This window comes from Megalobrama amblycephala, linkage group LG10, assembly GCF_018812025.1.
Source record: "Megalobrama amblycephala isolate DHTTF-2021 linkage group LG10, ASM1881202v1, whole genome shotgun sequence".
NCBI classification, from domain to species: Eukaryota; Metazoa; Chordata; class Actinopteri; order Cypriniformes; family Xenocyprididae; genus Megalobrama; species Megalobrama amblycephala.
In genome coordinates this window covers 8401193-8417631 of record NC_063053.1, presented here as the reverse complement: position 1 = coordinate 8417631, position 16439 = coordinate 8401193, and the positions used below count along the sequence as shown (strand labels likewise).

Sequence of the window (16439 nt, the reverse complement as noted above, 5' to 3'; positions counted from 1 at the left end):
ATATCATATAGACCTCTAATAATGCATTACAGCAGCTGATGAAATATTAACTAATTTTAATATCAGGCTTCAGCAGTAATAGCTTAATTTAATATCTCAATATACGCAAAGTGCCTCACCAGCAAAGGGCTGAGTTAGTGAATATTCACACTGTATGATGATTTTGTGGTGCTATTAAATTAAACAAAATTGATGATTTGAAAATGCTTTTTTTCCTTTGGCAACTACAGAGTGTCATTAGACTAAAAAAATCCTTCCTTGTTTTGTGACTTGTAAGTATGAGAATGTTAAGACAAATGTTTTAGTGTTGATCAGTAGCAAAAACTGATTTAAATTAGTTTCAACTTTAAATAATTGTCTGAGCTATATCTCATTACTGACAGATTCTTCAAGATTTCTTTCACTGCTAAGGTGGCAAACATTGTCAATGTCATTTATTAACGCAGAGATGGAGGTTTTGCTCTGCCCAGTTATGACTCTGCAGCTTTTTGCAGTAATAGGGTCTTATCACTGAAAGGAAAGCCTTGATATGCGGTCTGTGTTTTCCCGAGGTAATCACACACAGTTCTTGCAGAGGGCAGGAAAGCAGTTTAAAACGCTCATTCCAGTGTGACCTCTTTTTGAGGGGGCTTAATCAATAAGTAGATAAGAGATGCCGTTTCAATTCGCATGCCTCTCTTTATCTTGCCATTCGTTTTTGTGAGAATTGAGTTCTGTATGTGGGAGGCTGGCTTTGCAGTGCCGTTCGCTCCATGTGCGTATTTGTATTTGGTAAAACCGGATGGAAATTCTCAAAAATATTCAGTGTGATTCTTTGAAGATTAGCTAGTCCTCTGAGCATTTCTCCTGCTTGAACAGAGAATTGTTTGAACACGCTGCCATGACTATCGCTGCAAATATCAACTGCAGCTCCTAAATAAATTTCAGTCTCTCATCTTCCTTGCTTAGAGCTTTCTCTTCCTCCTGTTTTCATTAAGAGGAAGAAAACACAGAGGCATTGCTTTGTGTGTTTTCCTATTTTAGAAGCACATGCAGAGAGAGCACCTCAGGGAGGAATTAAAACAGAAAGGCTATTTTTAGACCTCCGACTGAGGTTTTAGCTGTCCGGTGCCCTTGCAGGTGCTAAATCACTCTTATTTTAGAAATGGTGCCTTGGCCTAAATCAGTTACTGTTGTATTAACCTAGACCTGCTGTGTGCCACACCATCACCGACTTCGGTCGTCCTTTTTTTCTTTCGCCATCAGCTTAATTTTTGTACTGTTTAAGTGTACACTGATAGTGATTAATGATGTGAATTGTTTATCACATAATGGGATGTTTGCAGCACACATGGGAGTTTTTCAGGATACACATTCATTTCTGTGCCCTTTCTGAATGAGTGCCACAGTGCTGCATCTTTGTAAAAGAAGATGATGAAGACACATAGCTAGCCTAAAATAGCCCACTGCGTGCGTCCCTCAGGGTGGCATAGCTCTGTGCGCACTGACATTGCTGTACGTCCTCCACAGGCACTCGATTAGAAACTGAGGCCACCTAGTGTTGGTTAGAAGCTCAGGAGCACCTGAGCACTGTTTACCCCGTTATTAGTTGGCATAGCATGCTTTCAGCTGACCTCAGAGCAGCCCACATCTTTGTAAGGTCCTGGGAAAGTGTCATCTTATGGCCCAGGCAGTCAAGAATGACATTCAGGCCTTAAGATTTCTGAGCAGGGATACTTTCTGCATGGATGCCACATGGCAGGAGATCTCTTGTAATTGCAGAGTGTGAAGTGACATTGAGCTCAAGGATCAGGCGCTTTGTGTTTCACAGCGTACATGTGTTGACAGTCGTGCATTTTGTGACGCTGCTAATTGTAACTTGATAGAAAGCTCTTCCCGACCATTAAAGGGATAGTTCACCAAAAAAAAAACAAAAAAAAACAAATTCTGTTAGTTTACTCACCCTCAGGTCATCCAGGATGTAGGTGACTTTTTTTCTTCGGCAGAACAGTAAAGAATGTTTTTAGTGATTAATATAATGCAAGTCAATAGCTACCGCCACTTTGAGATTTAAAAAAAAAAAAAAATATGGAGGCAATACAAAATTAATACCCATGGCTCCTAGCAATATATTGAGGTCTTATGAAGTGAAACAATCGGTCTGTGCAAGAAACTGGACATTATTTACAATATTATTACAGATACAATGGTTTTGCTTCATAAGACTTCAGTGTATCATCAGGAGCCACAGGTATTAATTTTGTTTTGCCTGTATAAATGTATATGTATATGCTCTCTACATGACAGTAGCCATTGACTTGCATTATATGAATCGCCAAAAAACATTCTTTACTGTTCTACTGAAGAAAAAAGTCTCCTACATCTTGGATGGCCTGGGGGTGAGTAAATTAGCAACAAATTTTCATTTTTTGGTGAACTATCCCTTTAAGGCTATATTTAGCTAGTTAAGCTTTCATTATGGGCCAGTTTTTTCCTTATTTTAGCAGTATTTTCTTTAGTTTCACATCATTTATGTCTAGTGAATTCAAGGGCTGGTCTCTAAATAACTTCCTACATGAGATCAATGATAATGTCAGTGAAAGGGCAGCACTACATTAACCTAAGCTCAAAGGCTTCTGGCTTATGAAATAATAACTTTTAATTAATTGAATCATTCAGCAGTTGATTTAACCATCCCAGATGTATTGAATAAATCAGCAATGCTGTTATATATTTTAAGATTTATACTAATGGATAATGGCACCTGGTGCTTTAAGACAGTCCTGAATCATATTTCAACTCGTCTTTCAACTTTTCCTGATGTCTTGACTGTCTCGAAATTTTAGAGCTGTTTTGAACACTTGCTGTGATGCTTTGACATATAATTTATTTAAAAAAAAACAACAAAAAAAAAAAAACAGTATTATAATGCATTCATGATACAGTGAATAATTGTAACAGTCATAAACTATTCATGTTTTTAAAACACGTTTAACTCCAACTAAAATGTTATTAAATTAGATTTGAATAAATTTTGTCATTGTACAGAGTACATAACCAATGTATATAAACAAAAGTGCAAATAACAGTATGTAAATAAATTATTGTATGTAAGGGATGAATATGATTATAGTGCAATTGAGTAATGTATTATTTATGTGAACTTTTATGTAGGTTATATATAAGTAGTGTGTATGTGTGTATGTATATGTATGTATGTATATGTATGTATGTATGTGTATATATATATATATATATATATATATATATATATATATATATATATATATATATATATATATACAGTACAGTCCAAAAGTTTGGAACCACTAAGATTTTTTGTTTTTAAAAGAAGTTTCGTCTGCTCACCAAGGCTACATTTATTTAATTAAAAATACAGTAAAACACAGTAATATTGTGAAATATTATTACAATTTAAAATAACTGTTTTCTATTTGAATATATTTCACAAAGTAATTTATTCCTGTGATGGCAAAGCTGGATTTTCAGCATCATTACTCCAGTCTTCAGTGTCACATGATCCTTCAGAAATCATTCTAATATGCTGATCTGCTGCTCAAGAAACATTTAATGTGTACAATTGTACAAAATATTTGTGTACAATATTTTTTTTCAGGATTATTTGATGAATAGAAAGTTCAAAAGAACAGTGTTTATCTGAAATCTAATCTTTTGTAACATTATAAATGTCTTTACTGCCACTTTTGATTGATTTAATGCATCCTTGCTGAATAAAAGTATTCATTTCTTTAATTTCTTTTAAAAAAATAAAAATAAAAATTCTTACTGACCCCAAACTTTTGAACGGTAGTGTATAATGCTACAGAAGCTTTGTATTTCAGATAAATACTGTTCTTTTGAACTTTCTATTCGTCAAGGAATCCTGAAAAAAAAAAAGTACACAACTGTTTTCAACATTGAAAATAATCATAAATGTTTATTGAGCAGCAGATCAGCATATTAGAATGATTTCTGAAGGATCATGTGACACTGAAGACTGGCGTAATGATGCTGAAAATTCAGCTTTGCATCACAGGAATAAATTACTTTGTGAAATATATTCAAATAGAAAACAGTTATTTTAAATTGTAATAATATTTCACAATATTACTGTTTTTTACTGTATTTTTCTTAGTGGTTCCAAACTTTTGGACTGTACTGTATATATATATATATATATATATATATATATGTGTGTGTGTATATCTGGAAAAGTATGCAAAAAGGCAAGTTTGATAATGTTACAGAGTGTATTTTATATTGTATGTTCATATTTATGAGGTGTTATTGGGTGAATCTCAAAAAAAATATGGTCAGGTTACAGCTCACCTCAAATTCAGAAAGAAAAGAAAATACATTTTGCATTAAAAAAGCGCCTATTTTTAGGACCATTCAGATTAAGTTCGCACTGTGACATTATTTTCATGCCAATTCATGAATTTGTTTGAAATTGAATTAACATCTATCTATTTCTCTTTCTCCATAGTCCTATAGAATCCTGTCAGAATTTCTACAAAGACTTCACGTTACAAATTGACATGGCATTCAATGTGTTCTTCTTACTCTACTTTGGCCTGCGTGTAAGTACATATTTAAATTTCATATTCAACATTTTTATCACATTTCACACACCCAGTAATATGTTTGGTCTGATAACTTTTAATGTTTGACCAGACGTTTTTCATTCTAATGTTACTAAAATATGATCACCTTTAAAATGATGTAATAGTGATCTGTTTTCCTTTTCATCTTCTTCCAGTTCATAGCAGCCAATGATAAGCTGTGGTTCTGGTTGGAGGTGAACTCAGTGGTGGACTTCTTCACCGTACCGCCCGTGTTTGTGTCAGTTTATCTGAACAGGAGCTGGTTGGGTAAGTCTCCATACACTCTCCTCATTCCTTTTCCTCCTGACCCTCCTGTCAGTCTCTGAACCCCAGTGCAGCAGTCACAGGAACTTGATGAGACCAAGGAAAATGTTTGAACAGGAGATTTTTTTACTATTATTAAGCTAAGCTGCCATGGTTTGTTGTCACTCTCTGTCATGGGAAACCCAAGAATAGCTACGAAATGCCATGGCTTGGAAACTAGACAAACTGCAAAAATGACAGTGTGGCTTAGGTGAAAAAAGCTGGAAAGGATGGCAAGAATGGGAGATGACTTGGGGCTTTAATTATCCTGAGATATTAGCATTGAGTTATGTAATTATTTATAGGCATACAACCCCTCAGGTCTAACTCGCCCCGCTCTGTGAGGGCCTTGAACCCAAGCGGCAACCTCCCCCAGTCTCTCGTGAAGCCAATACGGAAGTGACTTAAACTGCGATTCATCGACTGGCCACTAGGGACAGGCTCCAAAAGAGAGCAGAATCTCATTGAGTCCCATGTTAAATTGGCCAAGTTTATAGCAGAAAAAACATGTTTACAAGTTGGTTCAAATTGTGGTTTTGGTCTATACTGCTAATGTTGCCCTTCATGACAACTCTGAGGGGGGTGAATTTTTTTCTAACTCATTCGTTTAAATTATATTAAGCCTTAAAGTTCTGCATAATTAAGGGCGTGGTCACTTGAGTGACAGGTAGATGCCGCTGCTGTCTGTGAGCCATCACTTTACCTCAGCTAATTCCAGCCGCTGAATTTGGCATCTCAGCCGTATTTGTGCTCGATTATTTTATATAATTATAAAATATGGCTTGCTGCATAATATTCGAGACTGATGTGTGTCTGTGTAGATGTGCATGCATGCGGAAGAGAACACATATTGTTGGATCGTGGCATTGGCTGAAAGTTTTGGTTGTGAGATTTACTACAATGACAATGGCGGGAGGATATCAAAATCCGACAGCACTGCTTGGATATTATAACTAAAACTGCTGCACTATTTTGAAAAAATATACTTTGGACACGGGCTCATTGTTTGTTAGATACGATCGTATACAGTTTTACAACATAAACGCTGCTCAGATTGCATTATTTCTTGAAGAACGATGACAGAGAGCAGATCATTCAGAAGAAATGTGAAATGTTTTTTTGTTTTGCAATGGACACTCATATTTTACCCAAGTGCCACGGATTGGATTCATCTCGCGATCTCTATTTCATTATAAAGGTATGAAGTCCCATTTGATTTTCCATGTTGTTATTTGCACATCCAACACTGGTGTTGGAGCATCTATATCTATAAAAAAAAAAAAAAAAAAAAAAAAAAAAAACACCGTAGATTGACAGTAAACCTTTAGAACTTTCTAATGATAAAACCTATCTTCATTAATAATTTAGATCGTATCTTAGATAGATAGATAGTTCCTTGGCTTTGACTGCTAACATGGTCACGTCGAGCTAGGCGGGCGTGGTTTCAGCAACCAGTCGCATCAGCTCAAACCACCTCCCCGCCTCTTTGCCCATTTTCAGTTATCCGGGAGTGACGTGCAGTCACGTGCTGCTAAGATTTTTGCGTCAAAACTGCTGTTCAGAACTCTATGGGTGACGTCACGGACACTACGTCCATATTTTTTTACAGTCTATGCTTGAACCCCAGTCTCCGGCATTGGAGGCGGGCGCGCTAACAAGAAGGCTAAAGACCGCAGCCTCTAGCATCAGTTGATAGTGTGCCTCTTGATGCAATGGAAGTGAGGTTTATCTGCACAGCTCTTACTATCTGGCCTCTGTTACACGCACCCCCCTAAACCTCACTCCCATCCGGGTCACGGCACCAATGTGACTCTGTTGGTGTTGATGGACTAATTCAGGCTATTGGTCCTGCCCGGCACACTGGCCTGACAGTGAAAAAGTGGCTATTGAGCCCCCGCAGGCACCATGAAATTTTTTAGAGCAGTTCATTCAGATCTGTCAGTCTTTTTCCAGCTCAACCAATTGCGAGAGGTTGGGGCGTGGCTACTGTAGCAGGTGGAGCCAGATAGTGTTTAGATGGTGTAGGACCATGACTGACACATTACATGGAAAAGACATTCAGCTTCGGGTACAGAAGTGCCAGCCAAATTTCGCTTCGTTTAGACCTTCTAAGATTCGAAGAATGAACACATCAAAGCGAATGGGGCATTGCGATGCAATGCAGTATAATGGACACTTCAATACAACATCATCATGCACCCATTCAGAAAGACAAAAATACCAGTTTGTAATGTTTATTTTGACTGTGTCAACAGCCTTAAATAGTTGTGGTGTGTCATGTCAAAAAATTTGTGTTTGTGATGTTTGAATTGCATTGTGGACGGGGTGTTTGCAAAATGATTTATTTTTGTAATTCCGCTAGGTGCCACTAGTGTCACAGAAACTGCATAATTCACAAGACTTTTAATAACCTGAGATTTCATAAAACTGAAATTTTGGGGACATTTGGGGACTTTTTTTTATTTGCACATGTCCTTCTTAATACTTCTTACAGTTCACACAATAATTTTAGTCGCAAATGTGAGTGAAACGCTCACACTGTCGAGCCCCGCTAGTTATTACCCGGTTTCTTAACCTGCAAGAGGCACACTGACCAACATAAACCAGCCTGGACTAGCTTTTTAGGTCTTGCTTCTCTAAACTGGTCTTCAATAAAGGTGAGATTTGGGAAAGGGAAAGTGTATGTTCCTGTAATAGGCTTACTTTCGAGTATAGCCAGTGGGGCGAGTAAACACCCTCGGTCTGATGGTAATGATTTTCCATCACAATATGTTTGTGTCAAAGCTGAGGTGAGCAACAGGTGAGACACGACTGCGGTGTAAAGTGACTGGTGTGTGTGTGTGTGTGTGTGTGCCTGTGTATCCTGTTACCAAACAGGAGGTTAGGAAAGCATCTCTGCTTTAGACTACTGAATGTACACACACTCGTTCATAACCGTTACACCACCTGTGTCATTAGTGCTTTCCAAAACAACTGTAAAAAGAATACCATCCTTCATTAAACACATCAAAAAAAAAAAAAAAAACATAGTTAATAATTAAGTACTTTAGTAGCCAGCTTTAGAGAACTGTCATCTTCTACCATGGTGCTGTTTGAATAATGCATTAGAAAAGCAGAAGTTCATCAAAAAATCTGTAATTTTAATAGTGTTCCTCCCTACCGAGCCATTAAATGAAAATCATATAAAAGCTGCTATCAACATCCGCCTAATAACAGCTGTTTGGCTGAGCTGCATATGTAAACAATCGCTGACTTGCCTTTACAGTCCAAATGCTGAGGAAGTTTGAACACTGAACTCGTTAAAAGCTCTAAACCATTAGGAGTATAATGATTTGGAGACAAACCAATTTTGTAATTTTGTTTGTGTTTCCTAACTTCACAGATGTCCACAATTTCAGGCATTGTCATCTACTGTTGACACAACAGCATTGACTCACCTGATGCTGTAGAAGCATCATGATTAAAACATTTACGGGATGTAGAATTTTAATCAGAGGAAGAAACTAGACTTTAGCTTCAGTTTTCCTTTTGACATTAGTCCAACTGATGAAACCAATTGAATGAGTGGTGAAACATCAAATGAATTTTTTATATATAATAAATAATTGAGATTTGAACAAGTCTTAATTATGCTAAGCTTTAAAGGCAGTATGTACTGTACACTACCGTTCAAAAGTTTGAAGTCAGGATTTAAGAAATTAAGTAGGCAAGGGCACATTAAATTGTTCAAAAGTAAAAGTAAAGACAATAATAATGTTAAAAAAGATTTCTATTTCAAATAAATGATGTTCTTTTGAACTTTCTATTTTTTTTATTATCGTTTCCACAAAAATATTAGCTGTTTTCAACATTGATAATAATAAATGTCTCCTGAGCTGCAAATCAGCATCTTAGAATGATTTCTGAAGGATCATGTGACTCGGTAGACTAGAGTAATGATGCTGAAAATTCACATGGATAAATTTAAATGTGTAATTTAGGTTGATGTACATTGATGTAATACTGTTGAAAATGTTAAAAACTAAAGCTTGTTAAACTCAGCTATAGCCCTCCAGTAGACAAAGCACACTCTCTGTACCATACCTGAAGTATTGATCTGAAACACAAAATGAATGTGCTCCTGGTACTTTTGGGGACATGATATGGGCCTGTCATGCAGAATAAAGCCATCTCGAAGACCAAAGAGCATGAGAGACAATTTCTCAGACATGATGAAAGACTATGAAACAGCTGGCATATGAAATCTGGAGCAACATCAGCCACGTGTCCTACACCATTAGCAAACTCTGAATAGAGGGAACTACAGTGGTCATATGTTACATAATGATGATATACAGCAGATCAGAGGTATATTAATTTCAGCGAAAAGGGCTTTTAGAAAACAAACGACATAATAAACATTGAAGTTTTGTCAGGCTCTAGGGAGCAAATGTGTGTTCTGGACTAAGGATAACTATCCTACTCTACAAATCATAATTATAAAATGTTGGGTACATTGAGACTTCTACTAGTTGTTTGTTTAAATCCTGTTGCAAATGTTCCATATAAACTAAAGCCAAATGAACTAATGTTATCTGGACCCCCCACTCCATCCCTGTAAAGGAAGCTATGATGGATCATAATTAAATCTGCTGTAGAGACTGTCAAAGAGTGATCCTTTGCTATATCATTCCTCATCTGTAAATTGGACCTTGATTAAAGCAATGGAGAATGTGCTGTTAATTTGAAGGGTATGCAGAGACCCTCTTCTGGGAAATAGAAATTAATCTTCTCAAAGCAGTACAGGAGAGTATTTTTAAACACAAGGGTTGTATACGGATTAGCATGAGACTGTTTATAGATTCCTTCATCTTTGCAATCAATTAACAACAGGTACTTGACTCTGAAATGGAGATGTCTTGTGAGTCCTCTTCCAAAAGCTGTATCAGTCTGTAGGAGAAGACATTAATCACAGTGTGTTATGTGAGGAGATCTTGTGCATGTTAATGGAGTATAAAACGTATATAGAGGGAGATTTCTAGGTCCACTCTAGGTTTTATTGTTATTTTCAGGGCCATTAAAATGCTATGGTTCAATGATGAACTGTAGTCTTTTCCGTGCTTCTTTTCTGAAAGGGGGTTTGCCTGAATGTCATGTGATTATAGCTTGGAGCTACAAACCATTTTCAAACAAAATGAAAAATTCTAATTTAGAATTGTATTAAGTACATTACTGTTCAAAAGTTTGGGGTTCCAAAGCTGAATTTATTTGATCAAAATACAGTAAAAAAAACACTAATATAGTGAAATATTATTACAATTTAAAAGAACAATTTTCTATCTTAAAATATTTAAATGGAGTGTCTATTTACACTAAGTGCAAATAGCGTCCCTTGTTGGCAAACACTGTTTACACTAGCTCTGCCCACCAATGTCTGGTTGGGCCACTCACGTTTAAAGACAGACACACAGAATTCTAGCCAGTCTTCAGTGGTGCAGCAGTAGCAAGTAAGGTTTGCAGATCTGGCTTTTAACACGATAGACGGTTCGAATCCGCCTTTTGCCGAAATCACTCTTCTCCATTTTCCCATCACATATCGCATCAGAAAGACATTTATTTTCAATAAAAATGAAAATAATGTTCTAAAAGTGGAAATAAACTGCCTAACGAGTGTTTACTAATAGGCTATTAAAAGTATTTATTGGGTAGGGTTAGGGGAAGGTGTAATGCTGCTTAGAGCAAATAGCTGCTGCTATAAAATGTGATGTATTTCTGTGAAGACGAAGCAGTCGTCAGTATTACATGATCCTTCAGAAATCATTCTGATTTGCTGATTTGGTGATCAAGAAACATTTTGTATTATTATCAGTGTTAAAAACAGTTTGTGATACATTCCCTCTCCCCATAATTATTTGATAAAAAAAGTTGAAAAGAACAGCATACATTTGAAATCTTTTGTAACTGTGTAAAAGTCTTTGTTGTCACTTTTAATATTTAATTCATCCTCACTGAATAAAAGTATTAATTTCTTATTTAAAAAAAAAATCCTTCTGACTTCAAACTTTTGAATGGTAGTGTAAGTATTGTAGTTGTCCTGCTGTCAGTCACCCATAGTTTGGCGATGACTCTGAAGTCAAATGAGGGTTTTTTTGTTTGTTTTTTATTTCCCTCTTTTTAGGTGAACAGCATGGGCCTCATTTACCAATCTAACGTAGAAATGGCTCACATGTGATTTATCAAACTTTCGTATGCTGGCAATACTATCGTACAGTTGTGGCCAGAATTATTAGCTCCCTTCATAAATATTATCAAAGATGACTCTGCATTGAATAAATCTGAATAAATCTGCATTGTTTATCCTTTTGATCTTTAATTTATAAAATTAGCAAAAATCTAACCTTTCATTGAAGGAAAAGAATTGAAAGTGGGGGGGAAATAACATTATGAAATAAATGTTTTTTCTCCAAAACACGTTGCCCACAATTATTAGCACCCTTTTATTCAATACTTTTTGCAACCTCCTTTTGCCAAGATAACAGCTCTGAGTCTTCTTCTATAACGCCTGATGAGTTTGGAGAACACCTGACAAGAGATCAGAGACAATTCCTCCATACAGAATCTCTCCAGATCCTTCAGATTCCCAGCTCCATGCTGGTGCTTCTTCTCTTCAGTTCACTCCACTCATTTTCTTTAGGGTTTAGGTCAGGGGACTGGGATGGCCATGTCAGAAGCTTCATTTTGTGCTCAGTGACACATTTTTGTGCTGGTTTTGATGTTTGTTTTGGATCATTGTCCCGACGGATGATCCAACCACAGCCCATTATAAGATTTCTAGAAGAAGTGGTCAGGTTTTGATTTTTTATCTGTTGGTATTTGATAGAATCCATGATACGATATATCTGAACAAGTTCCAGGACCTCCAGCACAAAAATAGGCCCACAACATTAAAGATCCAGCAGTATATTTAACCGTGGGCATTGGGCACTTTTTATCCATGTGTGCACCAAAACCATCTGGTGGGTTTGCTGCCAAGAAGCTCTTGTTTTAGTTTCATCTGACCATAGAAGCTGGTCCTGTTTGAAGTTCCAGTCTTGTCTGACAACTGAATATGCTGGAGATTGTTTCTGGATGAGAGCGGAGGATTTTTCTTGTGGGGATGTAGGTGCTTTTGATAATTTTTTTTAGGCTTTCTGAGATTCAAGACTCAACTAATTTCTGCAATTCTCCAGCTGTGATCCTTGGAGAGTCTTTGGCCACTCAAACTTTCCTCCTCACCGCGCAGGATGATTTAGACACATGTCCTCTTTCAGTCAGATTTGTAACATCTTTAGTTGATTGGAACTTCTTAATCATTGCCCTGATAGTGGAAATGGGGATTTTCAATGCTTCAGCTATTTTCTTACAGCCACTTTCTATTTTGTGAAGCTCGACAATCATTTGCTGCACATCAGAACTATATTCTTTGTTTTTTTTTCATTGTGATGAATGATTAAGGGAATTTGGCCTTTGTGTTTCCTCATGTTTATACTCCTGTGGAACAGGAAGTCATGGCTGGACAATTTCATATTCATGATCACCCCGGTGAGCTAAAAAAAATGTAAATATGAATGGGAATATACTTCAGAGATATTTTACTCATAAAAAAATTCTAGGGGTGCTAATAATTGTGGGCAACATGTTTTTGAGAAAAACATTTATTTCTTAATGTTATTTTCCCCCCACTTTCAATTCTTTTCCTTCAATGAAAGGTTAGATTTTTGCTAATTTCATAAATTAAAGATCAAAAGGATAAACAATGCAGATTTATTTTTAGAGTCATCTTTGATCATATTTATGAAGGGCGCTAATAATTATGGCCACAACTGTATGACTGATCGTACATTGATAAATGTGGCGGCTGAAAACTGTCGTCATTTAAATGTCACGCCCCAAATTTTAGAAGCCTCGCCCTCTAGTTTACAACACAGAGAAACCTAACACGGCCATGAAGAGGACCTACCTCTCTCATTCAGGAAGAATCCAAACATTTCCATATTCGCAATGTAACATTTATTGGTTGTCGAACTACTGTTCATAATGTAAACTAAGGCTTTGTATTTCACTCTTGTTTCAATATCCACATAAAACACCATCCTTCGCATGCGCAAAAATTTGTTTGGTTGGCTGTTGTGCGCGCCGACTGGTACTGATGTACTCCTAATAGCGGACCATTAAACTGAGCACTGTTAACTTTCTCTGCATTTAGTTTGCTGATAAATGGCTGAAATGTAAATTTAGCAACTCTAGAACTGATATGTAGTGTCTGCGTGTGTGAGTGAGGCACCCACGAGATCAATTGGATTGAAAAAATAAAGATAAATATTTTAATAAAATAAAGAAAACTGATGAGCGTAGCCTGTACTAGCCCTACTTGATACACAGTTTTTCTCTTGTTTTGTTAACCTGTTAATTATTTCAGTGAAATATATATGTTTTGTAGTCCTATTATTTTATTCCTTATATATTATTCTGTTTTTCTCTGCATTGCAGGTGCATGATGTGTGAATCTTAATGTTCTGTCGATGTTGCCATTTGCGCATGCAAAGCGAAATCCCTAAAAAGAAAAAAAAAAAACATTTGTGGTATTTTAAGACATTTTAATTTGACATTTTAATCATGTCGTTTAATGGTTGATGATCGGTTAGTTCCCGCAAGTTCCCGCTGACTCAAAAACGTGTGTACACGAGCTGAGACCTGACGTGAGATTTGATCGTAGTCACTGCTTACGTCCATATTGATAAATGTCCATTTTTGCGTGGAAATGACCGTACACACTGTTTTCTGTTGTACGTTTGTTTCATAAATGAGGGCCCGTGTGTAACTCTGTTTTTGTTTGCTCCATGCTTAATCTCATAATGTCATATATCATATGACACATTTACAACAGGGTTTAAACAAACTAAGTTGCAATGTACCAAATGCTTTATAAGAGCCTGATTATGATAAGCAAGTAAGAAAGTAGTATTTGCTAATACCATGTCAGTAGTTGAGTACTTGCATATGTAAGTGGTAACATTCTCAGTGATTCCGGTTTCTGATATACTCTGTAACTCTGTTTCATTTTAAGAAATTAATTTCTGCCAAAGTAAATTAGTGGTAGCATATCCAAGTCATTTGTTTTCTGATGAAGTTTTCAGTGATTGATTCTCACCATCAATGGTCCCAGTCCATCCCTGAGTGTAGATATTAAGTACTACTGCCATCTGGTGGTTTGAAGCAGTATTGTGCCACACTACTGGAACTAGAAGATTCTCAGTTAGGAATATGAATGGCATGACCAGAGGAAGAAAAATCAGTGAAGGAAACTAATTTGTGCTTTAAGCCTCTTTCATATGTAGAGCCCTTTCTCACGTGGCAGGCTTCAGCAAATGCTTGTGCGGATGCATTCTGGGAGAAACGAGCGGCGAGTAATCCCGGCAGCCCTTTATCCCATTTTACACATGTCCAGTATTCCCTGATTGAGAAAAAGAACCAGTGGTTTGTGACTGTAACACACGTGACATGCAGGTCCGTGAGCCTGCAGATGTGAATGAAATAGTCTGAATGAGCATCTGTCCATACTACACATGTCCATTAAGCCTGCTTCAGTGCACAGCACTGGCCTACTCTCCCGCATCCTGTTCCTTCAGCCTCCTGTGCCACAGGCCTTTCAGCTGCTGAGACAGAAACATGCTATCAGGTTCACCAAAGGTTCATTGGGAATTACTGATGCACAACGTAGATACCGAAAATCTGGCTGAATGTAGTGTTAAATCTGTTGTTTGCTGCCTTCTTAGGTCTTTTCTTTCCTTTAGACAAATCGTCATCTTAAAAAAGCAGCCATAGTTGCCAAACAGATTAAACAGAAATACAGAGGAAAAAAATATCGAATTAAAATAGTCTCATTCTAATTTCTCGAAAATATAGCACAAGGAAGAATACACTACTGTTAAAAAATTTGGGATGGGTAGGAATTTTTAATGTTTTTGAAAGATTATTTAAAAAACAAATCTTTTTTTAACTATATAAATGTCTTTACAGTCACTTTTGCTCAATTTAATGCATCCTTTGCTGAATAGAAGTAATAATTTCTCTCTCTTAAGAAAAATCCACAGTGGGACTGAGTTGTTGAATAATTTTGAATTGATTCACAGAAGTAATTTGAACTTATCAGTTCTAAAGTTGATTTTGTTAATGAATGTTATCCTCTGTAAAATAGTCAGTTTTTAAAATTATATTTAACTATTTATATCGATACTTGGTGGGATTGAACACTTTTTTTTTTTCTGCCATCTTGGATTCATTGTTTTCACTGAGCTTGCCACAGTACATTCTTGGATTATCTTCTCTTGAAAGAATACGTGCAATGATGCCTTAGAATGTTGTCAAAATTAGTTCAGTGAGATCTTAGAAGGCAACATAATGTTGACAACAGCCTAACTTTTGAAACAGCCTTTGTATCCAAAGCACTCCTGATGCCTTAAAGGAATCATTCAGCCAAAAATAAGAATTTTGCCATCATTTACTCGCCCTCATGTTATTTCAAACCTGTATGAGTTACTGTACTTTCTTGCTGAACAACAACAACAAAAAGATATTTTGAGAAATTAGTTTTCTTAGTGTTCTTCCATACAATGAAAGTCAGTAGTCACCAAAACTGTTTGGTTATCAACATACCAAAATATCTTCTTTTATGTTCCAAAGAAGAAAGTCAGTCATATAGGTTTGGAACAACATGAGGTTGATTAAATAAGGACAGAATTTTCATTTTTTGGGTGAACTATCCCTTTAAAGTGCTGTCTAAGCATTTTGGAGCAGACCTTAGGTTTTGATGTTTCTCTTGCAGATGCAAGAGAACGCAGTAAAAGAAACACAGCATGAAAATATCAGGAAGACACCTGTAGTGTACAGTGAATACAGATGAGCTCAACAGCAGGATTATGGCAATTCATTTAGAAAGCAATTATTGCTATGAAATCTTTCTAGCATAACAATCCTACTGCACAGCATTAAAAATCATGAGAAAATGTCACTGCTAATACAACCCCCGTGATTAATTTAGGATTGTTTTTTTTTTTCATTTTCATTTTAACAGATCTAAATCTCTAGAAGGGTTCAGCATATACTAAAGCTAGTCACCTCACTTAAACAGAGAGGGGATCAAAGGGAAAGCTACGTGCGTGGGAGTTTAATATTGAAAAGATCAGACCAAATACGTCAGAGACTGTGGCTGCAATCAGATTTTCATCCAGTGACAGGTGTCACTGTCTAGGCTTGAAGGGGTTTTAGTATTGTTAAACAGTCTCTTAGACACATTCTGACATTCACGCTCTACAAGAATGTTATTTCTTTTCCTCTGAGTTCAAATTTGAATTTGTTTTGATCAAGTACATCTGAGGTTGCACATCTTAGAAGCTGAGGAAACATCACATTCTACATTTCTGAACTTATAAAGGAGTAGGATCACAGAATCAACTCTCAGGATCTCAGAATCATGATCTCCAGCAAGCTGCTAGTGTTTCGGGGCCCGCGGGG

General features: G+C 36.5%; 1 protein-coding gene across 25 annotated transcripts in view; it reads left to right on the top strand.

Moving 5' to 3' along the window:
* The window catches only part of kcnma1a (potassium large conductance calcium-activated channel, subfamily M, alpha member 1a), a 214760-nt gene that overhangs the window by 112966 nt on the left and 85355 nt on the right, over positions 1-16439 (top strand). For all 25 annotated transcript variants that reach the window (XM_048204318.1, XM_048204313.1, XM_048204309.1 and 22 more), the window contains exons 4-5: positions 4487-4580; positions 4760-4871. In XM_048204318.1, coding sequence (XP_048060275.1) covers positions 4487-4580; positions 4760-4871 — 206 coding nt within the window. The remainder of the gene's footprint in view (positions 1-4486; positions 4581-4759; positions 4872-16439) is intronic.